This window comes from Urocitellus parryii, chromosome 15, assembly GCF_045843805.1.
Source record: "Urocitellus parryii isolate mUroPar1 chromosome 15, mUroPar1.hap1, whole genome shotgun sequence".
Taxonomy (NCBI): Eukaryota; Metazoa; Chordata; class Mammalia; order Rodentia; family Sciuridae; genus Urocitellus; species Urocitellus parryii.
This window is the reverse complement of record NC_135545.1, coordinates 15,037,432-15,064,160: the sequence shown is the minus strand read 5'-3', so window position 1 is coordinate 15,064,160 and position 26,729 is coordinate 15,037,432. Positions and strand designations below refer to the sequence as shown.

Below are 26,729 nucleotides of genomic sequence, written 5' to 3'. Positions count from 1 at the left end.
TTCTAGAACATCATTACTTAGTTCTCATCCTTCCATCAGCACTTACTGAACATGAAGGATCTTGGAAGTAATTTCAGTCAAACATTAAGTCAATCCATACACTGTAAGTTTTAAGACATAGCCACAAAGGCTGCAATTGAGTCAGCAAGGAATAATATTTAAAGTAGTTACTTCATGGAGGGGATCTACAGCTCAGGGCCATGAAATGAGCAAAGAATGTGAGTAGGTCCAAAAAACTGCTCTGCCCTCTTTTTGTGGGGGAGGAGTTGGGGGGGTACTAGGGATTGAACCCCGGGGTGCTATACCTCTGAGCCACATTCCCAGCCCCGCTTTATATTTTGTTTAGAGACAGAGTCTTGCTGAATTGCTGGGGGACTCGCCAAGTCTCTAAGCCTGGCTTTGAACTCGAGGTCCTCCTGCCTCAGCCTCCCAAGCTGGTGGGATCACAGGCCTGGGCCACAGTGTCCAGCTGGTCCGGGACTTTCGATGCACACGAACACCACTGACAACGTGGAACCCAAGGACCACAGTGATGTGCTGTGCTTGACGTGTCCAGCTGCTCTGTCCTGCCTGACTGTCCCCATGTCCCTATGGAGGCAGGAAGAGGGCCCGCCACTGGTGCAAGAGCAAACAAGCGCCATCTGCTCGGGACGCTGGGGACACCACCCTGCTTAAGCCCTGGCATCATTAGACACGGCCCTGCTCAAAGCAGAGGGACCCTACAGGGCCCGGGGCCCTCAGTGCAGGTGGGCTGCCTCCAGCATGCACCCTGCCCTCAGCACAAGGCTCAGTGCGGCTGGCACCCACCCAGGTGCAGAGGACCAGGGCAGAGACACCTGATGGGTACTGAGGGACACCTGCCGAGGGCAGCCTTCCACACTGTCCCCTCAGTGAATACTGAGGGCACCCCAGGCTTAGAAATCACCACAGTGGAGGCCACCTCACCCAATGACCAGCACCACCTCACCATCGCCCACAATGGGAGACTGATGTCAGAGACCATCGAGGGTCAGGCCCTGGGTGGCGCACAGCAGGCCAGCGGGAGCCAGCGAGTGGGTGCCTTCCTAGGGGGACGCAGCAAAGGCTGACGGGGTGCGATGGAGGAGAAATGCGTCTTCATCAGTTAAAAAGGTCACATCATAACTGCAGCCCCAAATTCCCGAGTTTCCCCTCCCTCTCCGTCCATGGGAGGACCACCCGGAAGCCTGGGCGCTGGAAAACAAAATGCTCTCAACTGCTGGGTGGAGCGGCTGGGCCAGGAAGGAGGGCAGCCTAGAGCCTGGACTGCAGCTCCCCTGAGCACTTCCACGTTCACGTGGGGAACTGGCCCCTGCCCACTGCGGCCATGCCCCAGCTGCAGGGCTGGGGAGACCCCCACCTAACCCAGCAGAGGGCATCAGTGCCCAGGTCATCCTCAGGGAGAGGAGCGCTTCCCAGGGAGGGAAGCACCCAGAGCGGGCACTTCCTCTTCCCTAAGGCCTTTCTGAGGGGACCCGGGGCATCCCGAGTGGCTTTAGATAAGCACATCAACATGGAGTGTTCTTGCTCAGGGCAGAGCCAGAGCCCAGCCTGGGAGAGGAGCAGGAGCTCAGGAAGAGGCTTTCATGCACACCTGGTCAAGAGGCTCCACCCTTCCAGGACATGGGCTGGGTGCCCCTCAACCCAGAGAGGAGGGGGTGGGGCCAGGGCTCAGGACCCTCCGAGACAGCAGACCCCTTCCCCTGGAGCCTGCAGGCAGGAAGGACTGGGAGCAGGGAGGACGTCACTCCAGCCCCCGCAGGTGCCCAGGACTGAGGGACAGAACAAGACCAGCTGGGCTGCTGCAGGCCTCCAGAGCTCAGCTGTCCTCCGCCCACGTTCCCTTACCCACCTTGTCCTGAAGGACAGGGACCAGCAGAGGAGACATGGCCTGGGGGCCCAGCAGCATTGCAGCCCTCACCCCAGGGATGCCCTTACCCTCCTGCAGCTTAAGCCCCAGCAAGATCTGGCCTTTCCACCTCCCTGGCTCACGGTCACCTGGCATTAGCAGGTCAGTGCCCTGCCCTGACCTCACCTTAGGCCTCAAGCCAGGGAAGGGACTCGCCCAAGTATCCTAAGGACGTGTACCTTTCCCCACAGGGACGTGCCATCCTGCATCCCCAGCAGCCCCATCTGACAGCTGTGTTTGCTCGAAGCCCCACCAACAGAGTAAAAGGGCAGACATCTTCTCCCTTTTATATAATAAGAAATGGGACCTGTGACTCTCTAATCAGCATTTCAAGGTCCCCAGGTCTTGGAAGGTTAAGGGACATGGCATTCCTTTGCATGCTAATTTCTCTAGTCCATTTCAGTTTTTCCTCAGCATTGACGAGCTCCTCATGAATCAGAGAAATAGCGTTCCCAGCTTGTCATGTGTCCTTTGCTTTGCCTAAGGTATTTTTTAAAAATACAGATGGTTTAAAAAACCTTTATAATTTTCCTTTCCTCTGTTGCTTTTGAAGTTTAATCTTGAGTAGGGACGTCCTCTCCAGGGCCTGGTTGTAGAGACACTAAGGCGTTTCCTCCTGGGGCTTCTGGGGTTCCAACTCCTTTCTGCATTCGTGCCTCTGACCGCGTGGAGATGGTCCTGAGGGTGCCGTGGGAACCAGACCTGGGCTATGACACTTATTGACAGTCCCTCCACCCGCCTGAGACGCCCTGTTTTCAGATGGGCATGGGACTGATCCTGCGCATGGCTCCTAGGCCGCCTGTCTGCCTGTCTGTGCCTCTGTCAGGCCTCTGCCCTCAGGAGGAGGCTTTAGGGCCCCAGTGTCTGCAGGGTTTCCACCTCCTTCCTCTTCCTTCCAGCATGTTCCTGGAGATGCCTGTGGAGTGGTCAAGTGGCATTCTGGGGCGCGATTCTCAGCTCCAGGGATCCTGATGGACAGAAGCCGCCCGCCTTGGTGGGAGCCTTCCACGCAGGAGCATGGCTCTCTCTCCTTAATGGGTCAATTCTCCTTCTAGGAACTTCCTAGCTTTTCTCACCTAAGGATTCCTTATTGTTATGCTTAAAAGGAGGCACTTCCTTTTCTTCCCTTCTCCTTCTTCCTGTGCTAAGGCATCTTTTCTGTAGTTGCTTCTCATTTCCATTTGCATTTTGACCTCTGTGCATTGTCAGGGGCTCTCTGGCTGGCCGCTGTGTGTGCCCACTCTCTTATTGTCAGGGGTGGTTTTCTAGGGAGACTTCTGGCTTTCCAGCTCTGCAGTCAGATCATCTGCGACTGGTTTCCCTGTCCCTTTCCAGTCCTCACACCTTTCTCTGGTGGCTCTCTGACTGCCAACTGAAAGCCGTTCCTTAAACGTGAAGTCCTGGTGCCTGTGGCTGACGCACTCTGGGCCTGCGCTGTGTCTGAGCAGGTGCGGCTGGAGCTGCCCTGGCTGGTTCCTGAAGTCTCCTGTCTGCGATGGGCGCTTCCCTGGGGTTCTCCTGCAGAAGCCGTCACTCTAAGTGGCCGCCACGATTTCAGGCCTGCGTTCTGCCCAGCCTCCTGCGTGGGCTGTGAGAGCCCTCTGGCAGTTGGAGAGGTGGTCAGGGTTTCCTGGATACCCTCTGCCTGCCTGGTCCCGCCAGAGTCTGCACCAGGATCAGGAGTTTGCTGCCCGCCCCTCCTGGTCTCTGCAGGAGCTACAGCCTTCTGGGCCACGACTGCCCAGAGCCTAGCCTTCCAGGGCTCTTGCACTGCGGTGCTGGGGACCCCTGGGGGCCTCCACCTTGCTGGGCTCCATGGGAGACTGTCCTCAAGTCCACAGACACCCTTTCCTGGTCCCTGCTTCTGAGTCACCTCAAGCGCTCTGTGTGACGTGCTCTGCACCAAGGAGAGTTGATCCTGGCTGTCCAGCTGTGTGCACTGTGGACGTGAGAGCCTGCCTACCTGCCCACAGGTAACTAGAAGCCCACAGGGGAGGGTGGTGTGGCAGCTGCTGGGCTGCACAGGTGGGAGCACTGAGTGTCCTGGGGGCAGGGGGACAGCCACCTTCTTCCCTCTCACCCTGGCAGACAGTTTCCTTCCTAGGGCCCATTAGTGCCTCACTTTCTGCCCAGACTGATGTCAGGCGCTTGGCCCTGCATGTGCCTCTGCAAGTGTCAGCTGTGGGCCTTCCATTGATGCCTTCCCTCCACACTGAGCTGATTGGTGTCCTCGGTGGGAGCTGAGGGTCTCACTTCCTTCCTGTCCCCAGCAGCATTTCTTGCAGACGCTGCCCCTGCCCCACTCTGTTCCTGACGTGTTGGAAACCTGGTTGTGCAGGTGCCCTGCACCTCGGGGGCCCTCTTCTGTTCCCTGGTCCTCGGGTCTGTTCCCTGCAGCACCAGCACTTGGCCAACCACTGCTCTGTGCTGCTCTGAAGCCAGTTGCTGCTGGCTGTCTGGGCTTTCTTCTTTCTGCTCAGGATGGCTTTGCCTGTCCTCTTAGGGTGACATGTGAATGTGGGGATTGTTTTCTTCCTATCAAGGAGGACACTGGAAATTGTAGGATGGCTTTCTTTGGGATGAATGAAATATGTTCTGTTATTCCAATTTTATTCCCTTTTAGAGTTTTGTGGGGCAGAGTTCTGGCTAGAGACCCGGGGGTGGAATTCCAGGAGTAACAAGAGCTGTGCTGGGGAGGGCAAGCCCAGGACGGCACCCGCCAGGACCACAGCTCCTGGGCTTCGCCTGTCACCAGGGCCCTCCAAGCTCATCTTCTCACAGCCAGGGACATTCTCCTCACCCCTGAGCCTTTGCAGGAACTAAGTCACGTGCAAGGCCTGCTGTGTGGTGGGCACCTGTGGACACAGCTCCCCAGGTGGTCACGGTCTCCCTCACTCCATCCTCTTGGGACTCGCTGCTGGGAGGGTGGACAGTTGAAGCTCAGGAGCTCCGTGGTCAGCACTGTCTTCCCGCTTTCCCCCTGACCTCCAGCTGGGGAAGGGCCTGTTGGGACAGAGGAGTCACTGTGCCCCAGGGTAGAACAGGCACTCCAGGAACAGTTAAGGGAGCTGGGAGAACAGGTTCCTGTCACCTGTCACTCTGGGGTGGGGAGTCCTGGGTGTTCTCCACTTAAGTGGGAGATTCTACTTTCCCAATCATTCTTTCATGATTTTCAGCCCCCCTCCCCGCTTTATTGTGGTAAAATATGCACAACATCCCTTTTTGCTGTTGAGACAGGGTCCTGCCAACCTGCTGAGACTGGCCTTGAACTCTCCAGCCTCTTGCCTCAGCTTCCCGAGTCCCTGGGAGGACAGGTGTGCAGCATTTTGAAGTGCACATCTGTGCTCACAGGATACACTAACAGTGAAGGGGGCTTGCAGCATAGTGTCCCCAGCGTGGTCGCGGTAAGGCATGAAAAGCTCAGTGCGGTCACTGCTGGACGCAGCTGAGCACAGGACAGGTGCTGGAGGCTGTGCACCCATCTCATGACAGGGCTGCCTGAGGCTCAGGGACAGGGAGGAACAGGCTCGGTTTGCCTCTACTTGCAGTGTGAGGTGGAAGGACTGTGTGGAAATGTGTTTTCAGAAAGCTTTTGTCAGGAGAGAGAGGAAAAGAGCCCAAGAACTGTCAGGAAGGCGGTCAGTGTGGCCAGCACCTTCCCAAGTCACCTGGAGAGGCGGCCATGTGTAACCCGCGCTCCTGCTTGTCATTCACCAGTGACATATTCCATCTCAGGGTTTTCCCAAGTGCTTTGAGATAGGATAGTTTATTGGGTTTTGAAAATGTCCTGGGAGACAGGGTAGAAGATTTAACGAGAGGCCACAGAACAAATTAAAAACCTCACACTATAGGACACACAGGAAGGAGGTCAGTGCCTCAGGGAGGGGACACCTCTGTGCCAGCCCCCCTCCCCATCCCCTGCAGTTGTCCCCAGGAGGGGGCGGGAATCAGGGTGGCAGGGATGGACGTGCAGCCTAGTTCCCTATGGGTGCACTTGTCTCACTTCGAGGAGACAAGGTAGAAAGTTAGCCTTTTCATTGATACTTTATCCCAGTGGTCCTCTGTCGAAGTCTCGTCTATTCTGCAGAACAGAAAAGAGCCCTGTGTCACTCACACTGAAAATCTCACCTTTGTCCCTTATTTCCTCAAGGCAGAGTGCAGAGATCCTGGCGATGCTCCAAGGGACAGACGCCCCGTGATGAGCAGAGGTGGCTGGTGAGTGTTCAACACCTGGACTCCACCCTCCCAAACCCCAGTTGTCGCTTGGCCAATTTCTGTGATGTCAACTCACCAACTGGACCACATCCGATCTCAAGCTGCCAGTTAGACGCCACTGACCAGAGTTGCTGTTGGAAGCCCCAGTACACATACACGCACGCACACCAACACATACACGCAGGCACACACATGCACACACAGACCCGGGGTTTGGGGGCGAGAAACCAGTGGATTTGGAGTTATGCTTTAAAGAGACAAAATGGTAATAATTTCTGTGGCCTGGGTGTCCCACCACATCTTGTTCCATTTTCAGAGCCACCCTGACAGACACCACATCCCCACGACTAGTGAGAAAGATGCTGAACCTCGTCAGCTCTGAGCCAGTGACCAGACGCGGTGCAGGCAGGACCCGAGGCCCAGTGATTCTCTGGGCCCCATCTGCACCCTACGACACACTGACTCGGATATGACAGGCTCGGGGCCCCTGTGTCCTGCTTCTTCTGTGGATACATGTGTCTCCTGTTTGAGAGGCCTCCGTATGCCACTCCCTGTCGTGAACCCCGTCCCCATGTACTATCCCCTCAATGCGCATCTTGGCAAGACGCTTCAGGGAGTGGGAAGAGAGCAGTGCTGGCCATTCAGTTCCAACGTACTTGGGTCACTGGACGCACATCCTGAATCCCGCCTCATGCCATTACTGCTACTTGGCAGAGAGAAGATGGTAATTGGAGAGGACAAGAGCCTTGCCCAGGCCTCAAGCTGGACACATGGCCCAGAACTGAGACGCAGACCCCCAAGGCTCAGGACACACAGCCAAGTCGGTCCACCCATCGACATCGGCCCCCCGCACTCGACACTCTGAATGGCTCGCCAGCGTCCGGAGGGAGAGCCACGGGCCCAGCACCCAAGGGTCCCCCCACAGCGCGAGGACACACTGCACACTAGGCACCACGTCCTCACAGGAGGAGCACTGCGCACTGGGACGGGGGGCTACAGAGTTTTAAGTCAACAGGCTCCTTTCTAGAAGCCGGGGGCCGATAGCTGCCTGGGATTGCTTTGGTCCTGAGGGTGGAGAAGAGTGATGTGTCAATGGTGTATCCCATTACACTGTTTCCTAATGTGTTTACTAGTAAATTATATAGTGCAATGGGAATGATGTATTCATAACTGTCAATGTCACAAATCAATATGAATTACATACTTATATAATCTAGGTCTATATTAACATAACTTACAAATATAATTTGTTTCCAAATATGAAGTTCTGTTTGTAAATACAGATCCTTCTCAGGTCATGGTGGGATGGCATTCTGATTAGCCAGTGTGTAGGGTTTGGATGTGAGGTGACCCCCAGAAGCTCACGGCGACACAATGCAAGGACTAGAGGAGAAATGATTGGCTTGTGGGAGCCTCAACCCACTCAGTGAATTCACCCCCATGGGATTACCATGGGATGAACAGAGTGGTGCCTGGAGGCCGGAGGGTGAGGCTGGAGGAGGTGGCCTTCGGGGTCCTGCCTTTGGGGTAGATGTTTGTGTCTGGAGAGGGGAGTCTCTGCCTCCTGATCACCCTGACGTGCGGGGCTTCCCTCAGCCACTCTCCTCCACCGTGATGCCCTGCCTCACCTCGAGCCCCAAGAAAGGGAGCAGGCCTTCTAGGGACTGAGACCTCTGCAACCGTGAGCCCTAAAATGGACTTTTCCTCCTCTACAAATTGTTCTGTCAGGTGTTCTAATCACAGCAGCAAAAAGGCTACGACAATACTGCAGGCTAAAGACGTTGTCAGACACACACACACTTCACAGCCTGACCTACTGAACCCCACAGCTCCACCTAGCTCACCTATGGCCGGGCAATCACCCAGCACCCAGCTTCCTGGGTAATAACGGACAGTACACCTCACATACTGCTGAACGCTGCACTGAGAGGGAGAACCGTTTGCACGGGTGCCTTTTTGCACCACTGTAAAGCCAAAGAATTGTAGGTCACCCCCAAACGCATGAATGTATGTTCTATCTACAAATGTAATGTGTGCGATTGTGTTACACAAGTGTCAAGTGTAATGGGTTTTAAACTCACCCTTGTGTTCCTGCGACACCGGGGCAGGAGCTTCACTTGTATGTGGCAGCAGTGAGGCTGTACCCAGCAGCTGCACAGGAGAGCCCACACAGACCATAAGCAGCTCACCTGAGCCTCTGCAGGACTTTCCTGGTCTGTAAAAAGACTCTGGTCAACTCTCGAATGGTTTTGTGGCCCAGGGGGTTGCTCCTGAGGTCCAGTGTATGCAGGCTCTTAGTGGAGATGATGATCCTAGCCAGGTCGTTAAAGCTCCCTCTGGTCAATTGGCAGGAATCCAGACTGCAACAGAGAGGATGTGAGGAGCGGCCCTGGGTGGTTCCAGCCAGACCGCCCAGGCTCACTCCACACCCCTGGGCATCCCCCTTCCTCTGTGATAGAGTCCTTTCTCCAGCCCTTGGACAGGAATCAGGGCTGTGAACCTCACTCTGAACAGTAACCTGGTACCGCGGAAGCAAGGTTCTGCAGTTCTGGGCCTCCCATCAGATGCCTGCTAGGTTTCTCTTCCTTTTGCACTGGTTGTCCAACCCAAGGTCGCTCTACCACTGCCCCACATCCTCTGCCCTTTCTACTTGGAGAGAAGTTCTCCAGAGTTGCTGAGGCTGGCCTTGAACTTGTGATCCTCCTGCCTCAGGCTCCCTAGCCACTGGGAGGACAGGGGGGACCCAACACACCAGCCTGGTACACTTCCTGATCTCGTGGAACCCCCAAGGCGCTGCTCAGGGCTGCACTGTGTCCCCTCAGAGGGCCCGTGTTGCAACCCCAGCCCAGGTGTGATGGCACTGGAGACAGTCTTTGTGGAGGCACTGAGGGTGGACCCCAACGGGCTCCAACTGGTGTCCCTGCAGGAACAGGAAGTCCAGGCGCCCACAGGCCCAGAGGGAAGACTGAGGACAGGGAGGAGGGGGCACCGGGAGCCAAGGAGCAGCCTGGAGCCGTCCTCCCTGCAGGCCCTGAGAAGGAACCAGCCCTGGGCACCTTGAGCTGGGACTTCCGGCCTCCAGAGGCCTCCAGAACCCAGCGACGTGCGCTCAGGGCATCTCCATCTCTTGGTCTGTGCACGTTGCTAGGGCAGCCTGATGAGCACATGCAGATGCTGTGTCAGAAGCCGGACTAAGCATTAAATGAGACGTGGGCGGTCTCACTGTAATCCACAGCTGCCAGCCAGCCTGCCCCCACACCAGGGTGAGACCAGCCATTCCCAGCCAGGAGCAGCCAGCAGTGAGCGCTCAGGCAGCCTTGGGCAGTGGGGTGGATGGATGTGCACATCAGCCAGCTGCTGCCCTCACAGTCTCCTCCTGCCCATCAGCCTGTCCTTCTGCCACTGTGAGGATGCACCCGCGACTTCCCAGCACCCACCCGAGGCTTCCCAGCACCCACCTGAGGCTTCCCAGCACCCACCTGAGTTCCTTCAAGCCGCAGCGGGAATGTAGCAGAGCTTCTTTCAGCAGCCTCACGCCAACATCTCCTATGCTGTTGCCCCCGACATCCAGGCTTCTCAGGTTCGGGTTGCTGACGAGGACGATAGCCAGGGCTGGACAGATCCTCATAGTGATCTGGCACCTCCGCAAACTGCACGGCAACAGACAATGCAGAGACCTGTTATCCCCAGGCTCCTCCCGAGGCCTGGAGGAGGCCCAAATGGCTCAATATAGAGTAGGCGCAGGGAGAGAAGAACCAGAACTAAGAACCATTACAACCATGTCCCGGAAGTTGAGTGTGTGACAGTCTTCCATGGTTCGATTTCATTATCAACCTCTTCTTCACCGGGTCGAGGAAGTTCCTAAATATTCATGATTTTGCAAGAGTTATACTAAAGGGATAGGTCTCAAGGCCGACTTTCTGCCTTTTAGGCAGATTTTTACTTTTAACCACTTCGTATAGAGAGTTGCCCGCACTGACCTTTTTCTAAGCATCTCCTTTGGGAGGCGGGGAAGGGCCCAGGGCCCTGCAGCTGCCCAGCCTAAGCTCTGTCTGCCAGCCCCGCCCTCCCCCTGACCTTTCTGATGCGGGACAAATCGGGGTGTATTCCCTCAACACACTTTTGGAATTGGCTTGCTGCAGGGCTCCTTAGTGCCTCTGCATTTCACGGAGGGCACTACACAGCACTTGTCCTTTCCCACTGTCCTGCTGTCGCTGCTATCAAGACTACCGTCCTCCAGTGTCTGTGTGGGGCTCTCTTCTCTTTACCGTTTGCAAGACTCTGAGAAAACTGCTCTTCCATGAGGGTTTAGTGAGACTCGCTGGTGCAGGTTTCTTTCTAAGCCATACTGGGCGGCTGATCTCATTGTGTGCATGGTTTGGAAGCGTTCATGGTTTTCTCTTTGAGTTTTCTTCAAGTCATCCTCTTCTAGAAGCTGACCGAGTCTGGGAACAATCTGTCGGGTTCCTGGTGCTAAGGTGCCCACAACACCCCGACAGGTCACCGCCCCCACCCCTGGCAGGTGTAGGATCTCTTCCCCTTGGTGGAGAAATGCAGTGCTCCCTGCAGCCACAGGAATCCCTGAGCACTGGACGGCGGCTCATCTGTCCTGAGATGCGCCAGAGTGTAAGCCAGGTAATGAGTCTCAGGACAGAAATATACAGAGCCTCACTAATTCTTGTGTTGATTACATATTGGAGCCATAACACTTGATACATGGTTAAGTAAGCTGTATTATTAATTGGTTTGGGACCTGACACTGAACCCTCAAGCAGTTAAGCACTCAGCCACTTCCCCAGCCCTTCTTATTTCGAGATGGGATCTCACCCAGTTGCTTAAGGCCTCGCTCAGTTGCTGAGGCTGGCTTTCAACTCATGATCCTCATGCCTCAGCCTCCTGAGCAGCTTGGATGACGAGAGTGTGTCACCACGTAATCCAGCTAGTAAACTGATTAAACTTCCCTGCTCAATTTCACCTTTGTGTACTGCAATTGCAACATTTCAAACAGCTTGTAATGCCGGCACCACACTCTACGGGAGAATGTTGATACAAGTGGCCCTCTGCAGAGAGCAGGAAAGAACTTGCACTCTTCTGGCCCTTTCGGCTGTCGGTGCCATCTGCTTCTTTACTTCTCTCCTTGTGCCCTGCATCTCTGGTGGTTTGGCATTTGAGACAATGTTGAGCTGGCCACACTGGCTCACGCTGGTAATCCTAGTGGTTTGGGAGACCAAGGCAGGAAGATCCCAAGTTTGAGGCCAGCCTCGGCTATTTGGCAAAACCCTCGTCAATTTAGAAAGTCCTGTTCATAAGTCAAGAACAAGTTTTAGAAAAGGACTAGGGGTGTATTTCTGTGGTTGACCACCCCTGGGTTCAGTCCCCGCTACCTCTTGGACAAGTGTGCCCCATCTTTGGCCACTCGTTTTCTTCCATTAGTTCTAACCCACTGTGCAAAGCACCTATGAGGTGAACAAGACCCGAATCTCTAGGTGTTCCAGTATCTGCTGCTTCCATGGGGTCCCTGTTCCTAGAGTTGAAAGGTGTTCTTTTGTTGAAGCATAACACGCAACGGTTTGACCCACGAGTCTGAGGTTGGGGGACCTCTCTCTTGTCTTCTTGCCACTGTTCCTTATCTCCTTGGAGCTTAGGTTCTTTTCAGTGGGTTGAATTTATTGACCTTGGAAGATCCAGTTGGAGTATGTCAAGGTCACGGCTCATGTCCTCCATCATCTGCCCCCACAGAGGATTTTTCCATGGATTTTTACGGGGGTCTGGCCGACACTAGTTTGGTGTTCTTGTTTTTTTAATCCAGTCTGAAGGATTTGGGGAGAACCTCACATGACCTATACTTAGACTACAGCTTGGGTTTATTCCTCTTCCATTTTTAAATATTGTGCTGACATTAGTGGGCTTCTTTCAGAGACTGACTGGCAGCGTAACCCACAACCGCAGGAAGGAGATTGCTTCTCCTGCTCTTCTACGATGGCATCCAACGTCCCTGCAGCCTGGACCACGAGGTTCATGCTCAGATTTCCTAAGGGATCAGGTGAAACCTCCCCCCTACCTCCCTGGAGCCTGGAATTCTCAGGGAGGCACCTGATCAGGACGCACTGACCTCCCGCTTCCCGGGATTCTGTCAGGAAGCTCCCTGGCTTTATCAGCCTGAATCCCCACACGGATGGTGGGTCCCCCTGGACACCTTTCCCCTGGAGGGTGGGCTCTGTTTTCCCTCCTGATGACACAGGTTCACCTTGGGCATACATGCCAGGCATCTAGGCTGACGCTCTGCCCACCACAGGGCCCTTCCCTGGGTCACCATGCCTATGCCCCTGAAGGACCTGCCCCAACATATGCATCTGTGGTTCACAGGAGCATCTCTACCCGAACCTCAGCCTGACAGCCTTCAGCCTCCCTGGGAAAGGCACAGACACTGTCCTTCCTGAGCAGGTGCCTCCCCAGCCAGGGGCAGGGCCTGGCCACCAGGCCACCCTCCAAGGCCTACCACAGTGTCTGCAGGTGGCAGGAGGGCTGTCGCAGGGCCTCAAAGAGCTGTACCACTCCCTCGTCCATCAGGGGGTTTCTGCTGAGGTCCAGATGGCTCAGGTTTGCGTTTCTCAAGAGAACCTCAGAGAGGTGTGGGCAGAAGTGCTCACAGATCTGGCAGCCGGCCATCCTGGGGGGGAAGCAGGGGACAGCAGGTCACGTGAGGGCCGAGGTCCCAAGGACGCCTCAACTGCACGCTCAAGGTGGTCTTTCTGTGGTTCTGTGTACGAACTCATGGGACCCAATGTCCCCTTTGACTGCTCCCTACCCACGTGAGACAGGCAGGAGGAACCGAACCCACACAGAGCCTCATGAGAAAACCAGGGGTGAGAGGCACAGCTCAGATGCCAGAATCTGTCAGTTCTAGTTCTGACTCTGCATCTCACCCCGTCCTGGGACAAGCCTTCTGCCCCCTGAGGCTGTTGCCCAGAGCACGGGTGACGAGCAGGGTGATGTGCATGGGTCATCTCAGGTACCAGGTCCTCAGCTTGTTGGGTTCTCGAGAATCCTAACAGGTTCTAATGGCTTCTTACAAGGAACGCTCTGCCACGTTGGGAGAGCCAGGGGGTACAGGAAAGAGCAGAGCAGAGGTGGCAGCGGGGTCCCCACAGGGGCTGCTTCTGCTCCCGTTCACAGAGGGGCAGCCCGCAGCCGGGAGGCCCAGTGACTGCAGGAGAGCAGCAGACCCAGGGCTGGACCTCGAGCCGTGATCCTCAGCTGGTGCCCTGAAGCCCTGCTGCGGTCTCAGGTGGTGGACACAGCGCAGTGACCCGGGATGCTGCGTGCCCCTTTCCCACCCCAGTCACTTACACCAGCGTCTGCAGGGTGCAGTCTGGGTGGCGCAAGGCTGCGCACAGTGTGGGCACACCATCAGCCAGTCCATTATTGCTCAGGTCCAGGAGTTTCAGCTTCTTGTTTGTCATCAAAATCAAGGCTAAGGCCTCGCAATCCTTAGCGGAGAGGCCCGAGTCCTTCAGCCTGCAGGGAGGGGGACATTACGTACTCTGGGCTTCCCTGCCTGGACTGGCCCCTGGTGCTAGTCCTGCCAGGGCCTGTCCTTCACGGAGCCTCCTGGGGAATCCTGTCATCACCCCCAGCCCCCGTCTGCACAGCTCGGCCCAGACTCAGTCACTCTGTGCTTACCCACCAAGTCACTTCCCCGACCCCAGGGCAGCCCCACACAGGATCCGTGTCCTGCGAGGCCCCTCCTGCTCCCCAGCCTGTGCCTCCCACCACACCAGGCAGTCTTCCTGGAGGACTCAGGATGCTGTCCCCAGCACGTCCCCTTTCCAACTACTGCCCCACCAGGGTGGGGTTGGCGTTGCTCAGGGAGAGTGCGACCCTCCTCCCCAGCATAGGTGACGTCTCCTAGATAGCATCCCATGGAAAAGTTGAGCCTGAGCTGGGGTCTCTGCCTGTAGTTGTGACTCCCATCTCAGGGGCTGTACCAGCGCGTGGGCACACACATGCACTAAGCCCCTGGATGACAGAATGGACATATTCACAGCCTACACAGGTGCACGTCAATGCAGGTATGACCACCAAGCCTCTGACCACAGCCCTGACATTTCCCCAGGGTGATTCTGCAGCAGCTCCTGGGTCTAAAGATGCCTGTGGCTTGAAGATATTTTCAAGAAGTGAAAACAATAGGATTTGGCCCACATCATACCCTACCTCCAAATGAATTCAAAATGGATCACAGATTGAAACCTCAGAGTCTAAATGATAGGGCTGGGGTTGCAGCTCAGGGGTAGAGCCTTTGCCTATCATGTGTGGGGTTCTGGGTTTGAATCTCCGCGCCACCTAAAAGTAAAAGCCCTTCAACAACGAGAACCCATTAGACCAAACTTCCTAACAATGAAAAAGTTCAGAAAATGATCTGAGACCTTGGGTTAGGTGATGGTCTCTCCCAGGCTACACAAAACACACAGGAGAGCACAGAAACAAGAGGTGGTCCCCGAGACCGTACAGAGCGGGGCTGTGTGCCAACCAGACGGCTCGCACATCGCGAAGCCTGCACCCACAACGCAGAGGAACCCTCTGGACTGCGCAACAGAGACCACTCGCTCCAAAAGCATAAGCTCAGGTGAGGGTGGACGTCTCTCCAAGGAGACACACAGATGGCCAGGACAAAGCAAGACAGCAAGGGAGATCTTCACGCCCCCAGGGCAGGCCATGGCAACAGCAGGACAGCCAAAGACGAGAGCAACCTTGCCACTGGCCAGGGGAGACCAGAAACTAGGCTGCAGGTCCCGGCAGGGGACTCGAACTCAGCCAGGAAAGGACTGAGGCACTGACGGGGCAACACGGGAGGGCAGCATGGCAACCTTGCGCTCAGGGACTCAAGCTGTTCCTGAAGGATCCCAGGCCGTGAGTCGACGGAAACAAGACGTGCAGAACATGAAGATCCATCAACCCTGAAGCACGTCAGAGGGTCCCGGGGCATGGACTCGTGGGTAGGGTCTCCTCCTAGGTACCGCAAACCTTCCAGAATCAGAAGGTTGTAATGGCTGCACACCCCTGAGCCTCTGCTAAGACCACTAGATTCACTCTTCAAAGCATGGGGTTTGGGGGTGCATATTATACTTTGACCAAGCTGTTATCTGGTAACAGATCTGGGTCTTCATGCTCAAAAGAGGAGTGCCCAGGGAAACAGCAGAGAAAGAGCTGTCAGAAGTATGTGAACATCACTGGGCACGGTGATGCCCACTCACCCCCCCCCCCAGAATCCCAGAGGCTAGGGAGGCTGAGGCAGGAGGACCTCGAATAAGCCAGCCTCAGCTGCTTATTGAGACCCTAACATCTGGGGGCATGGCTCTGAGGTTAAGTGCCCCTGGGCTCATTCCCCATACCAAAAAAAAAAAAAAAGGATCTGAAGTTGTGGGCACCAGAGAGCAAAGAACATGAGTCCTTATTTGATTAACAATGCTTGAAGCAGAACAGAGAGCACACTGTTTCCAGGAGAGAGGCCAGGTGCTGGCCAAGAAACCCTCCCCAGGAAGTCCAGGTGACATGACCGGCCTCCAGGCCCGCCTGGTCACTATCCAGCTCCTCCTGCCTCCGCCCATCACCAGAGGTGAGCACTACCAGGCCTCTAACACCACAGTCTTCCCATCTTGAAACCTCAGAATGAAATCATGTGGTCCACTCCTGAGTTAGACTCTTTCCACCAACAATATTGGAGATTAGTCCAAAATGTTACCTGGGGTTGTAGACCAATCACATGGGATAGGAGAATGCAACCAAAGGTTTCTTGTCCATTGAGGGAAATTTCCACTTTTCAGGCCTTAGGGGGTCCTGCCCTAAATGTTCCAGTGTCCCTCTCTCCCCAAACTGAGCCACCAACACCGGAAGCACTTCTCCTGGGTTACATTCTGCACCAGACTCTGCCAAAGCTGAACTGAGGTTTTGCAAAGTGCCTGTATATATTTAGAAACTTCCCTATCCTGGTCTCGATTTCTGGAGACCAGACCTCTGTACCCAAGGGACAGGAAATAGGACAGAGATGCCCACGTGAAAGCAGCCCAGTCCTCTCTGGAATCCACGCCCGAGGCTGGCGGGCAGCACTCACAGCAGCTCCTGAAGGTTGCACACCGGGTTGCTCAAGGCACTGCAGAGGAGCGAGACATCATCTTGGGTGAGCTGGATGCAGGTCATGCTCAGGTGTTGCAGGTTTGGGTTACTGGTGAACACCTCAAAGAAAATCCCGGTCTCACAGGAAAAGGAAACTTTACTTGTCCTGCAAAAGCAAAGGTGACTCTGGATGATTCTGATCCACCCATCTCCGGCAGCGCAGCGTGAACGCCTGCCTGTGGTCACTCCTGCGCCATAAATGACCCATCAGCCACTTCCACGACCCAATGGCCTGGGTGGGTTTACCCCCAAAGGCCATGTTTGGAGACGGTGTGGTTGGCAGAACTAGAGGAAGCCATGGGGTCTTCGTTTCTTCTAGAGGAAGCAGAGCCCAGGGTGCCTCTGGGACCCACAATGCACGCACAGGCCGACCACCAAGGGAGAGCTTCCCGGGCAGCAGGGCGCTGGGCTGAGACACCTCCCTGGGGTCCAGCCTCTACCTCAGGCTGGCAGGGAGGCTCAGCAGTCTCCACGCCCCAGGCCCATCTTGAACTCACTCGAGGCTCTGCACGCGGCATGTGGGCTGGCTCAGCTGAAAACACAGGGATACCAGCGCCCACTTGCCGAGGATGCTGTCTTCCACCCGGAGTTTCTGGAGGTTCACATTGGCAGTGAGCACACAGCAGAACTGCTGCCACCGGAGGAGAGTATGAATCGACCTGTAACAGGAGAGACGAAAGGTTCTCCACAAGGTCACATCAAGGCAGTCACAGCCTCTGAGCACAGTGTCACCTGCTTGGACTCCCAAGAAGAGGAGAGCTGACCTCGTTCTCCCCCTGTGGTCACTTCTCGGCCAGGACCCTTGGCCACGCTGCAGCCTTTTGGGCCTGTACTGCCCAAGGGACATGCTTCTGACACCAGTGGGCAGGGCCAGGGATGCCTCTGAGCATCCTCCAGATCAGGACAGCCCCACAGCAAGGCCATAGCCCACCCAGGCCACCTAGGTCCTGGGGTTGGAGACCTCCCTTGTTACCAGTGGAGGCTGTCTACAGGAAAGATGAGGCAGGAGGCCAGAGCCAGCCTCCAGCCAGATCTCCTGGCCTCCAACTTGGCCCTTGCCCCATCCTGACCACACCAGCTGGGTGGGCTGACGTGACCTGTGTGTCCTGTTTCCTCCCTGCAGCACCACAGTAGGAGGATCCACCAGGTGGCTGTCCGAGTCAACCAAGAGTTTCAGAATACAACAGCACTAGTCTGAAGCGGGGAGGAAATGGATCTGGAGCATTGTCCCAGGGAGTGACCCAAGGGTGAACCCCGCCGAGGGCCTGGAAGGGAAGGGAACGCGCCCCAGGGACCGTCACCTTCCTCCCTCAGTACAGTCATTATTGCTGCTTTGGTGAGGAGATCCATGCAGCTAGGAAAGGCCAGGCTCAGGGACGAGGCCACGGGCTCCCTACGAGAGCTGCACTGCACTGAATGAGCACACGCACCCCATCCATGAGCACCATGGAAGACTAGGGAGAAGGGACCCAGGGGCTGGGGCTCAGCGGTGGAGCACTGCCCTGCACCTGGGAGGCTCAGGGCTCGATGCTCAGCACCAAGTCAAAATGAGATTAAGAAACCCACTGTGAACATCTACAAGTAAAAATATTTTTTAAATATTTTCAATTGTACTTGGACACAAAAATAAATCTTTTAATTTATGTATCTATGAGGTGCTAGGTGAGCACTCTACCGCTGAACCACAACGCCAGCCCCAAGTAAAAATATTTTTAATTAAAAACATACAGTAAAATATAAGACGAGTCAAGACTACTGGACAGAAAAGGCAGGCAGTGAACCCAATCCACGTGAAATGCCCCGTCACCAACACCCTGTGTGCACACGGAAAGATTCTGAAAAAGGGTGGAAAGAAAGTGTCTGCAGGGACTCACATGGGGTCTGGTCCCCTCTCTTCCAGAAAGGTATCTGGGACTGACAGAGTCACCTCTCTCAACCAGGAGCCGTATTGTAGGCAGTAGGCAACAACCGCCAAGTCTGGCCTCTCCCGAACGGGGAAGTGGGCCTCGCGGAGGCTGCTCATCACGTGGCTGGCAAAGGCGTCACTCTGCATCTCGAAGAGGGCATAGAAGAGTAGCAGGAACTCCACCTTGTTCTTAGGATCTTTGCACTCCACCAGGTTCTTCAGACATCCCAGGAGCTGGGGCATCAACTCCCGCGACCTCTGCATCCCAAGAAGGGCATCCAGCCTCTGCTGCTCACTTTCGTGTACGAGGCCAAACAGGAAGCAGCCCACGAACACCCAGCTTGCTCTGTCTTTCCTGAAGTACGTGAGCAGCAGTGCCTCTATGGGCCTCACGGCCCGGCTGGGGTGGTCGCGGGGGCTGTCCAGCAGGTAGAACATGGCCGCACAGAACTCCTGCATGCACGCGTGGATGAAGGAGTAGGAGCTCCCCGACTTGCTGTGCTTCCGGAAGAGCCTGAGGTCCAGCAAGGTGGGGGTGTCAGTGTCCGCTATCCCGTTCCTCCTGAGGTCCTCTTCGCCAAACACCCACGTGTCGGTCCACATGCCCTCCGCGGCCAGGGAACACAGCGCCTTCAGCAGGCCTTGGCCCTGCTGGCTGGGACGAGTAGCGCCCCTGGGTGTGAACGCTTGAAACATGAAAGACAGGAACACAGAGGTGGACCTGCAGCAGGTGGCTGCCAGGTCCCTCCCGCACTGCATCTCCTGCTTCATAGATGTGCACACCATCCAGCAGAGGAGGGGGACGTGGCACATGGTGAAGAGATGCTCATTGTTTTTCACCAAGCTCAAGGCTGCCATGGCTCGGGCCCCATCTCCAAAGGAGCAGCAGAAAAACTGCTTCACATGGCTGTCCTGGAAGCACGTGAGCTCTTGGATGTTTGGGCGGTCCAGTTTGTTCTCCAGACCTTCTGGGCGCCCGGGTATGGCAGCCAGGAGCAGGGCCGACTCTGGGAGAATCTTCCTCCTCAGCAGGCTGCTCAGCACCGTCTTCACTGAACGCTGCTCCCTCCAGTCACGGCACAGCTCCGACTCGGGCTCTGTCAGGGTGCACTGCAGCTCCTCTAAGCTGTCGATGATGAACAGGATCCTCTCTGGTTGGGCCACGATGTCCGCCAAGGGGACAGAGTCATCGGGCATTTCTCTGGAGATGAGCCCGGCCAGGCTGGTTGCCGTCAGCTGCTTCAGTTCTCGGCAGCATAAATAGAAAATGAAAGAGAATTTGTCCCGATAGAGGGTACCATCTGACCAGGCCAGCATCAGCTTCATCAGGAACCTCGTTTTCCCTATTCTTGGTATTCCAAGGAGGACGACCGTGTGAGGCCTCCTGGGTACCCTTGGAGTGAAATACTCTTCCAGACTTTCATGGTCTTCACGGGTCAATGTCTGCTCAAAGCAGCCAGGGATCTCAGAGAAGGAGTCCCTGGACCACATGCTGACCAACTTGTTCTGTACATGAGCTCCATAGGCACTTTCTGGTCAGAAAGGGCAAGAGAAAAAACACAGCACATCAGAGTTTAACCTGCACACAACCTGAAGGCTTGAACCCGAATCTCCCATATGGGAAGCAATGTCCTCAGGGCCTGCAGGCTGTGGCCACAGCCTAAACCACCAACCAGACAGCCCCCTGGGTCAAAGGCCTGCCAGGCCAGCTACACACACACACACACACACACACACACACACACACACACCACACCACACCTGTTCATCTCTGTCAGGAGAGCAAGGAACTCAAAGCCCTGCTGGCTTCCAAGTGAAGAGAGTGGAATGCACATCAAACCAGGGAGGGGCCTCCCCATGCGGAGGCAGGAGCTCTGTGTGGGGACAGGACCCTGCCTGTGGGCTGTGGGCTGCCCAACAAGGGTTAGCACGGGAGGAAGGCTTGGCCTGCCCGCTGTGTCTAAGAGACTGGCACAGCCTTCGTCTCCCTGGAGGGAGCCCGGTGCACTAGATGTGACAAGGCCCCTAGGATTCACCCCAACTCCATCCTGGTGAGCCTTCTTGTGCCTTGGAGGGCAGAAGACTAGAAGTATCCAATCAAAAGCCAAACAACAAAAGGGCTCAGCCTTCTAGAATCCCTTCAGGCTGAGCTGAGGCTGGGTCCTGCTCTGCAGCTGCCACAGGCTCTGGTGACATGGGAAGGTCGGGGTGCTGAGTGACATCAGAGGGGACCCTGTCACTCAGGTGGTAGACAGGTGAGGTTGAAAGGGCACAGAGGGCCCTCAGGAATGCGGGAAGTGCACAAATGAATGCCAAGGAATTTAGCAGGGATGGCTGGGCCAGCTCTCAGGTTAGGAAGTGGGAAATCCAAATAACCCCGCAGAGGAAAGCAGCCAAGGACTAAGGACTGGGAAGGACCAAGGTTGCTCCCTGAAGGACCAAGGTCGGGGAAGGACCAAATTCTGGGAAGGACCAAGGTCACTTGTGGAAGGACCAAGGTCGCTCGCTAAAGGACCAAGGTCTTCGCTGAAGGACCAAGGTCGCAGAAGGAGAGAGCCCTATCCTGAGGGCACAGTGGGGGTCCTGGGGGAGGCGGGGAGACCACCCGGGACGGAAACCACTATTAAACAGGCAGAGCCGGAAAGCCGGAGCTGAGGAAGGCGGCTGGCCAGAGAGGCCAGGACCTCGGGGACACCCGTGCAGGACCAGCGTGAAGAGCACCATTGGGGCACCTCGCAGCAACTCTAGAAAGACCCCACCCGCCCTAGCAGCACCTCCTGCCTGGGACACCGGGCAGCGCAAACAGGCAGAGACTCCAGACAGACCAGGCGCAGGACCAGGCGCAGCACCACCGTGAGTCTCCGGGGCCGCGCAGCCCAGGGGTCACAGCTGCCCTGCCTGCTGAAATGATGCATCCCCAGGGCATCCAGTGAAGTCCGCTGGGCACCCGTATCTCAGGGCCCTTCCAAAGCGCCCCGAGGGTACCATCTGACCAGGCCAGCGTCAGCTTCATCAGGAGCCTCATTTTCCCCATTCTTGGTATTCCAAGGAGGACGATGGAGGTAACCTCGGCTCCAGGTGCCAGAGGCAGCGGCTGTCAACTGCTACAGTCTGCGCCCAGTCACAGCCCTCTCCATGGGCCCCGGGGAGCTCGGGCCCAGGACAGTTCCCAGCCGTGGGTGGGGTTCTGGTGACCATGCCCACCTGCCCTCACTGCCCGTGAGGGCCAAGCTGGGGATGAGGTCACTCCCCCAGCCTGGGCAGCTCTCCCCACCGCGACTCCCCCTGGAGCCCCTGTGCCCCAGCCCCCTGCGCTCTCCCAAGGAGCCCACCACTCACCTGCGCGCTCTCTCGTGGCCTTATCATAGAGGTCCTTCCTGTGGATCTTGGGGAAGATACAGAGGGCCAAGTCCCACGCTAGCACTTCCCCATAGTGCATGGTCATCAAGCTCGCCAGTTCATGGGGAATGGCCTTCCACACCTGCACCCAGGGAATGGGCTGGAGGCCACGTTGCACAGTCTCCTGCTGGAGCAGCTCCTTAAACTTCATGAACTCGTTCTTCTCGAGTGCATCCAAGTACCACATGAGGCGGAAGTCAGAAAAGAAGGATGCTGCCATCTCGTCCAGGCCGAGAGGAAGATGCTCAGAGACGGGGACCAGGAAGGACAATCAGACAACCTGAGGGAAACGTCAGGGTGGCCCCGAGTTACTCACAAGGAAAGGGCCTTGCACAGCTCGTGCTGGTCCTAGGTGAGGGCTGGGGATTCCTCCAACCGGCGTCCTGTCCTCTCCTCACTGGCGTGGGCCTGAAAGCAGTGGTGACTCAGACACCAACCTGCACTGGCCTCCGTGTCCACATGCATTGCCTGCAACCCAGCTCAGGCGGTGCCCGGAGGGAGCCCTACAGAGCCCCCAGTGTTAGCATTAGGGAAGCTTCCCGGGGCAGACAGACAGCCTTCTGGCACAACCAGCTGCCACAAAGGCGGTGGCATCACAGCAGGCATGGGCTTGCCCTTCCAGGCTGTGGGGGATGACCGGAGGATCTCCATGGGGGAGGATGCGTGGAATAGTCCAGGAGATGCAAGCACAGCAACCCCCTTCACCTGCACCTTCAACACAGAAGCCGGCACAGACTCCCACAAAGGATGGTAATGGTCTCCTCAGTGACAAATGGAGGAGCCCTGCCCTCAAACACCCACCGCTGGCTTTTGTCAAGAGCTCCATGGAGAAGAGCAGTGCTCAGCAGAGGATGCTATACAGCTGGAGGCCCGGGGTCAGAGATAAGCCTGGAGGGACCCCGGACCTCACCCAGAAACCAGCAAGTCTGTGAGAAGGGGCACGAGACCAGAACAGATGCTGGGGAGAAGCTAGGCGGTGGCATGTTACACAGACACATACAGGCTTCTAGCCCCCCCACCACCACCAAGTCTCCAGACTCTTCCCCTGATCCCATGCAATAGCATATAGACTACAGTAGGTGTGTCCTCAGGCCTGGCTATGACCCCCTACAGAAGTCAGAGGTGGGCTTGTTACCCTCAGAACCACAGAGGGTGAACTGGTTTGGAAACAGGGCCATGGTAGACATAAAGACTTAAGATGAGGTCATTCTGCAGTGTGGTGGGCCCCTAAGCCACATAGGTTGGCGTCTTTTCCCCAAGGGGCACATTCAGACCCAGACGAGGGGAGAAGGCCACTGAGAAGCCCAAGAAGGTCAAGGGAGCAGAAGTTAGTGGAGGCAAAGGGATCTCCCACACACGCCTCAGAAGGAAGGAACCCTGCCAATATCTCCACTCTGGAAGCCGGGCCCCCAGGACTGAGACACCAACCTCCATTGTCTGAGCCACTTAGTTGGTGGCACTGTGTTCTGAGTGCATCTGCCACTAACAATGGGTTTATTGGGATGCAACTTCCTTGTATGCTGAGGAGCATGTGGAGTTGGAAAGATGCCTCCTGGGACCTCCATTAACTGATGGGACACCAGCATCTGCTCCTCAAGAAGCTCAACAGCATCAACACATCCACACTGAGACACATTATAGGGAAACAAAGACATTAAAGACCAAGTGAAAACCCTGGAAGCTTTCCACAGTGGTGGTCAGGAGGAGGATGACCTCTCCCCCATCAGTGGTGCAGTTAGGCTGACAGAGGATTGACCAGCTGCTGTAAAAAGCAGCCATCATGAAAAGTGCTGGAAGTTGCTGATTCAAGTCTAACCAGAGCTGTTACCGGCGCTGTCACCCTCAGAACCACAGAGGGTGAACTGGTTTGGAAACAGGGCCATGGTGGACGTACCGACTTAAGGTGAGGTCATTCTGCAGTGTGGTGGGCCCCTAAGCCACACAGGTTGGTGTCTTTACTACAAGGTGCACATTCAGACACAGAAGGTGATGCAAAGACACAGCGAGGATGCCATTAGAAGCCCAAGAAGGTGAAGATGTCAGTGGAGACAAGTGTGAGGATGACAATCAGAAACCTGCAGATACATGAGGATCTTTTCAACAGCAGATTCACACCCTCATGAATTCTAGACGCTGTCAGAGAGAGAGAAGATGGCCCTTTAGGAAAACTCAGAGGCCTGAGGGAATGAGCAAAATTCCTTTTGGAGTGTGGTGAGGTATGGAACGGAATTGAAATTCATCACCGTGCCAGTGTGAAAACCTGAAGAGGAGAAATGAAATCAAAATCCATCAATGGGGTGGATTGAAACTATAAAGCTTCTTCTCAGTGAAAGAATGAGGTGAGAGAAAGCCTACATTTGAGAGCAAATTTTTGCCACATGCACAACAGATAGAGCACTGATCTCCAGGATACATAAAGAACTCAGAAATCTTAATACCCCAAACCCAATCAATGAATGGGCTAAGGAGCTGAACAGATGCTCCTGAGAAGAAGTATACATTTGATCAACAAATACATGAAAAAATATTCATCTCTAGTAATTAGAGAAATGCAAATCAAAACTACTCTAAGATTTCATCTCATTCCAGTCAGAATGGCAGCTATCAAGAATACAAACAACAATAAATCAATAAGTGTTGGTGGTGATGTGGGGGAAGAGGTACACTCATACATTGCTGATGGGACTGCAAATTGGTGCAGCCAATCTGGAAAGCGGTATGGAGACTCCTTAGAAAACTTGGAATGGAACCACCATTTGACCCAGCTATCCCACTCCTCTGTCTATACCCCCCCCCAAAGGACTTAAAATCAGCATAGAATAGTAACACACCCACAATGCTCATAGTACCACAGTTCACAAAAGCTAAACTATGGAACCCACCTAGATGCCCTTCAGTAGATGAATGAATAAAGAAAGTGTGGTATATAGACACAGTAGAATATTACTCAGCATTAAAAAGAATAACACGATGACATTTGCAGTTAAGTGGATGGAGTTGGAGAGTATATGCTAAGCTTAGTAAGTCAATCCCCAAAAAATGAAAGCCAAATGTTTTCTCTGATAAGTGGATGCTGATCATTGATGGGGGTGGGGCACGGGAAGAACGGAGGAACTGTGATTGGGAAAAGGGGAGGGAAGGGAGGTGACATGGGGCAGGAAAGGTGGTGGAATGAGATGGACATCATCACCCAGGTACATGTAGTGGGACACATGTGGTGGGACGCTACGTTGTGTACAACAAGAGAAATGAAAAGTCCTGCTGCAGTTGTGTACAATGAATTAAAATGCATTCTGCTGTCATATATGCCTAATTAGAATGAAGGAAGGAAGGAAGGAAGGAAGGAAGGAAGGAAGGAAGGAAGGAAGGAAGGGAAAGAAGAGAGAAAAACCTGAAGAGGAGTACCAGAATATCAAGGGCCCAGCGTTCCTGTCTGGGAAGATGATCAAAGTAAACATCTGTCAGCAATTTCCAATAAACCCAAAACAGATGCTAGAATTCAGATATAACCAGAGAGGGTTTATCTGCCAAAGCAAATAGAAGGAATAACTAAAATCCAGAAAACAGCCATCGAGGATGGAAACAGGGACATGGAACAGATGGAATAAATAGGAAACCAAAAAAATGGCAGGTGGAATCTCTTAGTGGTCAATGCACAAAACAATGGTCTGCTTGGTCCAGGGAGACCGGGCTCTGAGCAGACAGAAACACACATGCTTCAGGAGGCATCAGACAGCGACACCCCAGAGATGAAGAGGAAGCATGGAGATTCTGCCCCGAGCCACCCCTCACCCTCCGAGCTCCAGACAAGGAGCCCCCCATGAACACCAGCATGGATGCAGAGGCCAGGAGACCCCCGGGGCACAGGAGGGAAACCGTGCCTTTCCTGAGGACAGTCACGTGGCCCAGGCATGCCTGCTCTCAGGGCTGGCGGGAGGCCTAGGAGGTGCACAGGTATCCCAGGTCACTTCATGGACTGCACCAGGAACCAGCCTCACAAAGGAAACGGGGAGCCTGCAGACACGGCAGACCTTCCTCTGGGCACCGCTGCTTGAGCAGCTGCAGAACACATCAAGACAGAGGGCTCGTCCATCCGCCATGAACTGACCCCAGGAGCAGGTTTCAACACCTGGCCACAAGGATGCTGTGGCTAATTCACGTCTGGAGTCAACTGTGGAATGAGGAGAAGGTGCCAGAGGCAAGGACTATGCTCTAAGGGTGTGGCCAAAGAAAATGGGGTACACAGTCCTGAACTGAAGTGACCTTCACTCTCATGCATCCGCGGAACAGCCTGAGCCAGGTCAGGAAGCCACAGCGGCCTGCGGCAGGAGCTTGAAGTTCCAGGAGCAGATCATAGAGGCACAGAACAAAGGCACATCAGGACAGAGTGCTCCCCAGGGACATTAAAAAAGAGCTGGGCATGGTGGCCACGCCTGTCGTCCCCATGACCTGGGGGCTCAGGCAGCACGATTTCAAGTTGGAGGCCAGCCTCAGCCACATGGCAAGACATGGTCTCAAAATTTAAATAATATTAAAAAAACGGACTGGGACGTGGCTTAGTGAGCAAGAGCCCCTACACCCAAACCCCAGTCTTAAGAAACACAGATACAAGACGCGAAGTCGGTCAACTCCGTGAAGACAAAAAGGTGAGAAGCCCTAAGAGGTGGGATGAGAAAAAAGGCAGGTGCAACCCCCCAGGAAAGAAAGTGATCACCACACACCTGGATGGCGTCACAGCAGATGGCGGCCACCTCAGTCCAGCTGATGACTGTCAATGAATTCATAGAAATAACAAACTTCATCTTCTGTATCTGTGTGTCATGTTTTGAAAGCTATTTGTTTTAACATGTAAAAGAAATTCTACCCTCCAACAAGACTCTGGCTCAAACACCTTCCAGTCCACAGTTAAAGTTCCTTTATTCTTCCAGAAACACACATGCTCTCTCCGCCCCTTTTAAACACACGCACACAGCACTCCCTTCAACTGAGGTGGAATACTGAAAACTAAAAAGTGCACTTGAGAATTCAATCAAGTGTTAATTCTCTTGTGAAAACAATTTTTAATTTTTTTTTTAATTTAGTCAACCTAAGCATAAACTGTTTATGTAG

General features: G+C 54.9%; 1 protein-coding gene and 1 pseudogene across 1 annotated transcript; both read right to left on the bottom strand.

Annotated features, from left to right (window-relative positions):
- Positions 1–26,729, bottom strand: part of LOC113197936 (sulfotransferase 2A6-like) — a 116,719-nt pseudogene that overhangs the window by 14,716 nt on the left and 75,274 nt on the right.
- Positions 7,102–21,840, bottom strand: LOC144250429 (NACHT, LRR and PYD domains-containing protein 4-like). Its single transcript, XM_077793255.1, has 9 exons — positions 21,561–21,840; positions 18,190–19,753; positions 16,813–16,974; positions 16,254–16,421; positions 13,493–13,660; positions 12,642–12,812; positions 9,622–9,792; positions 8,332–8,502; positions 7,102–7,207 (listed from the first exon to the last, which is right to left on the bottom strand). Exons 1-9 carry the CDS (start codon positions 21,838–21,840, stop codon positions 7,102–7,104), a joined length of 2,961 nt encoding a protein of 986 aa, XP_077649381.1.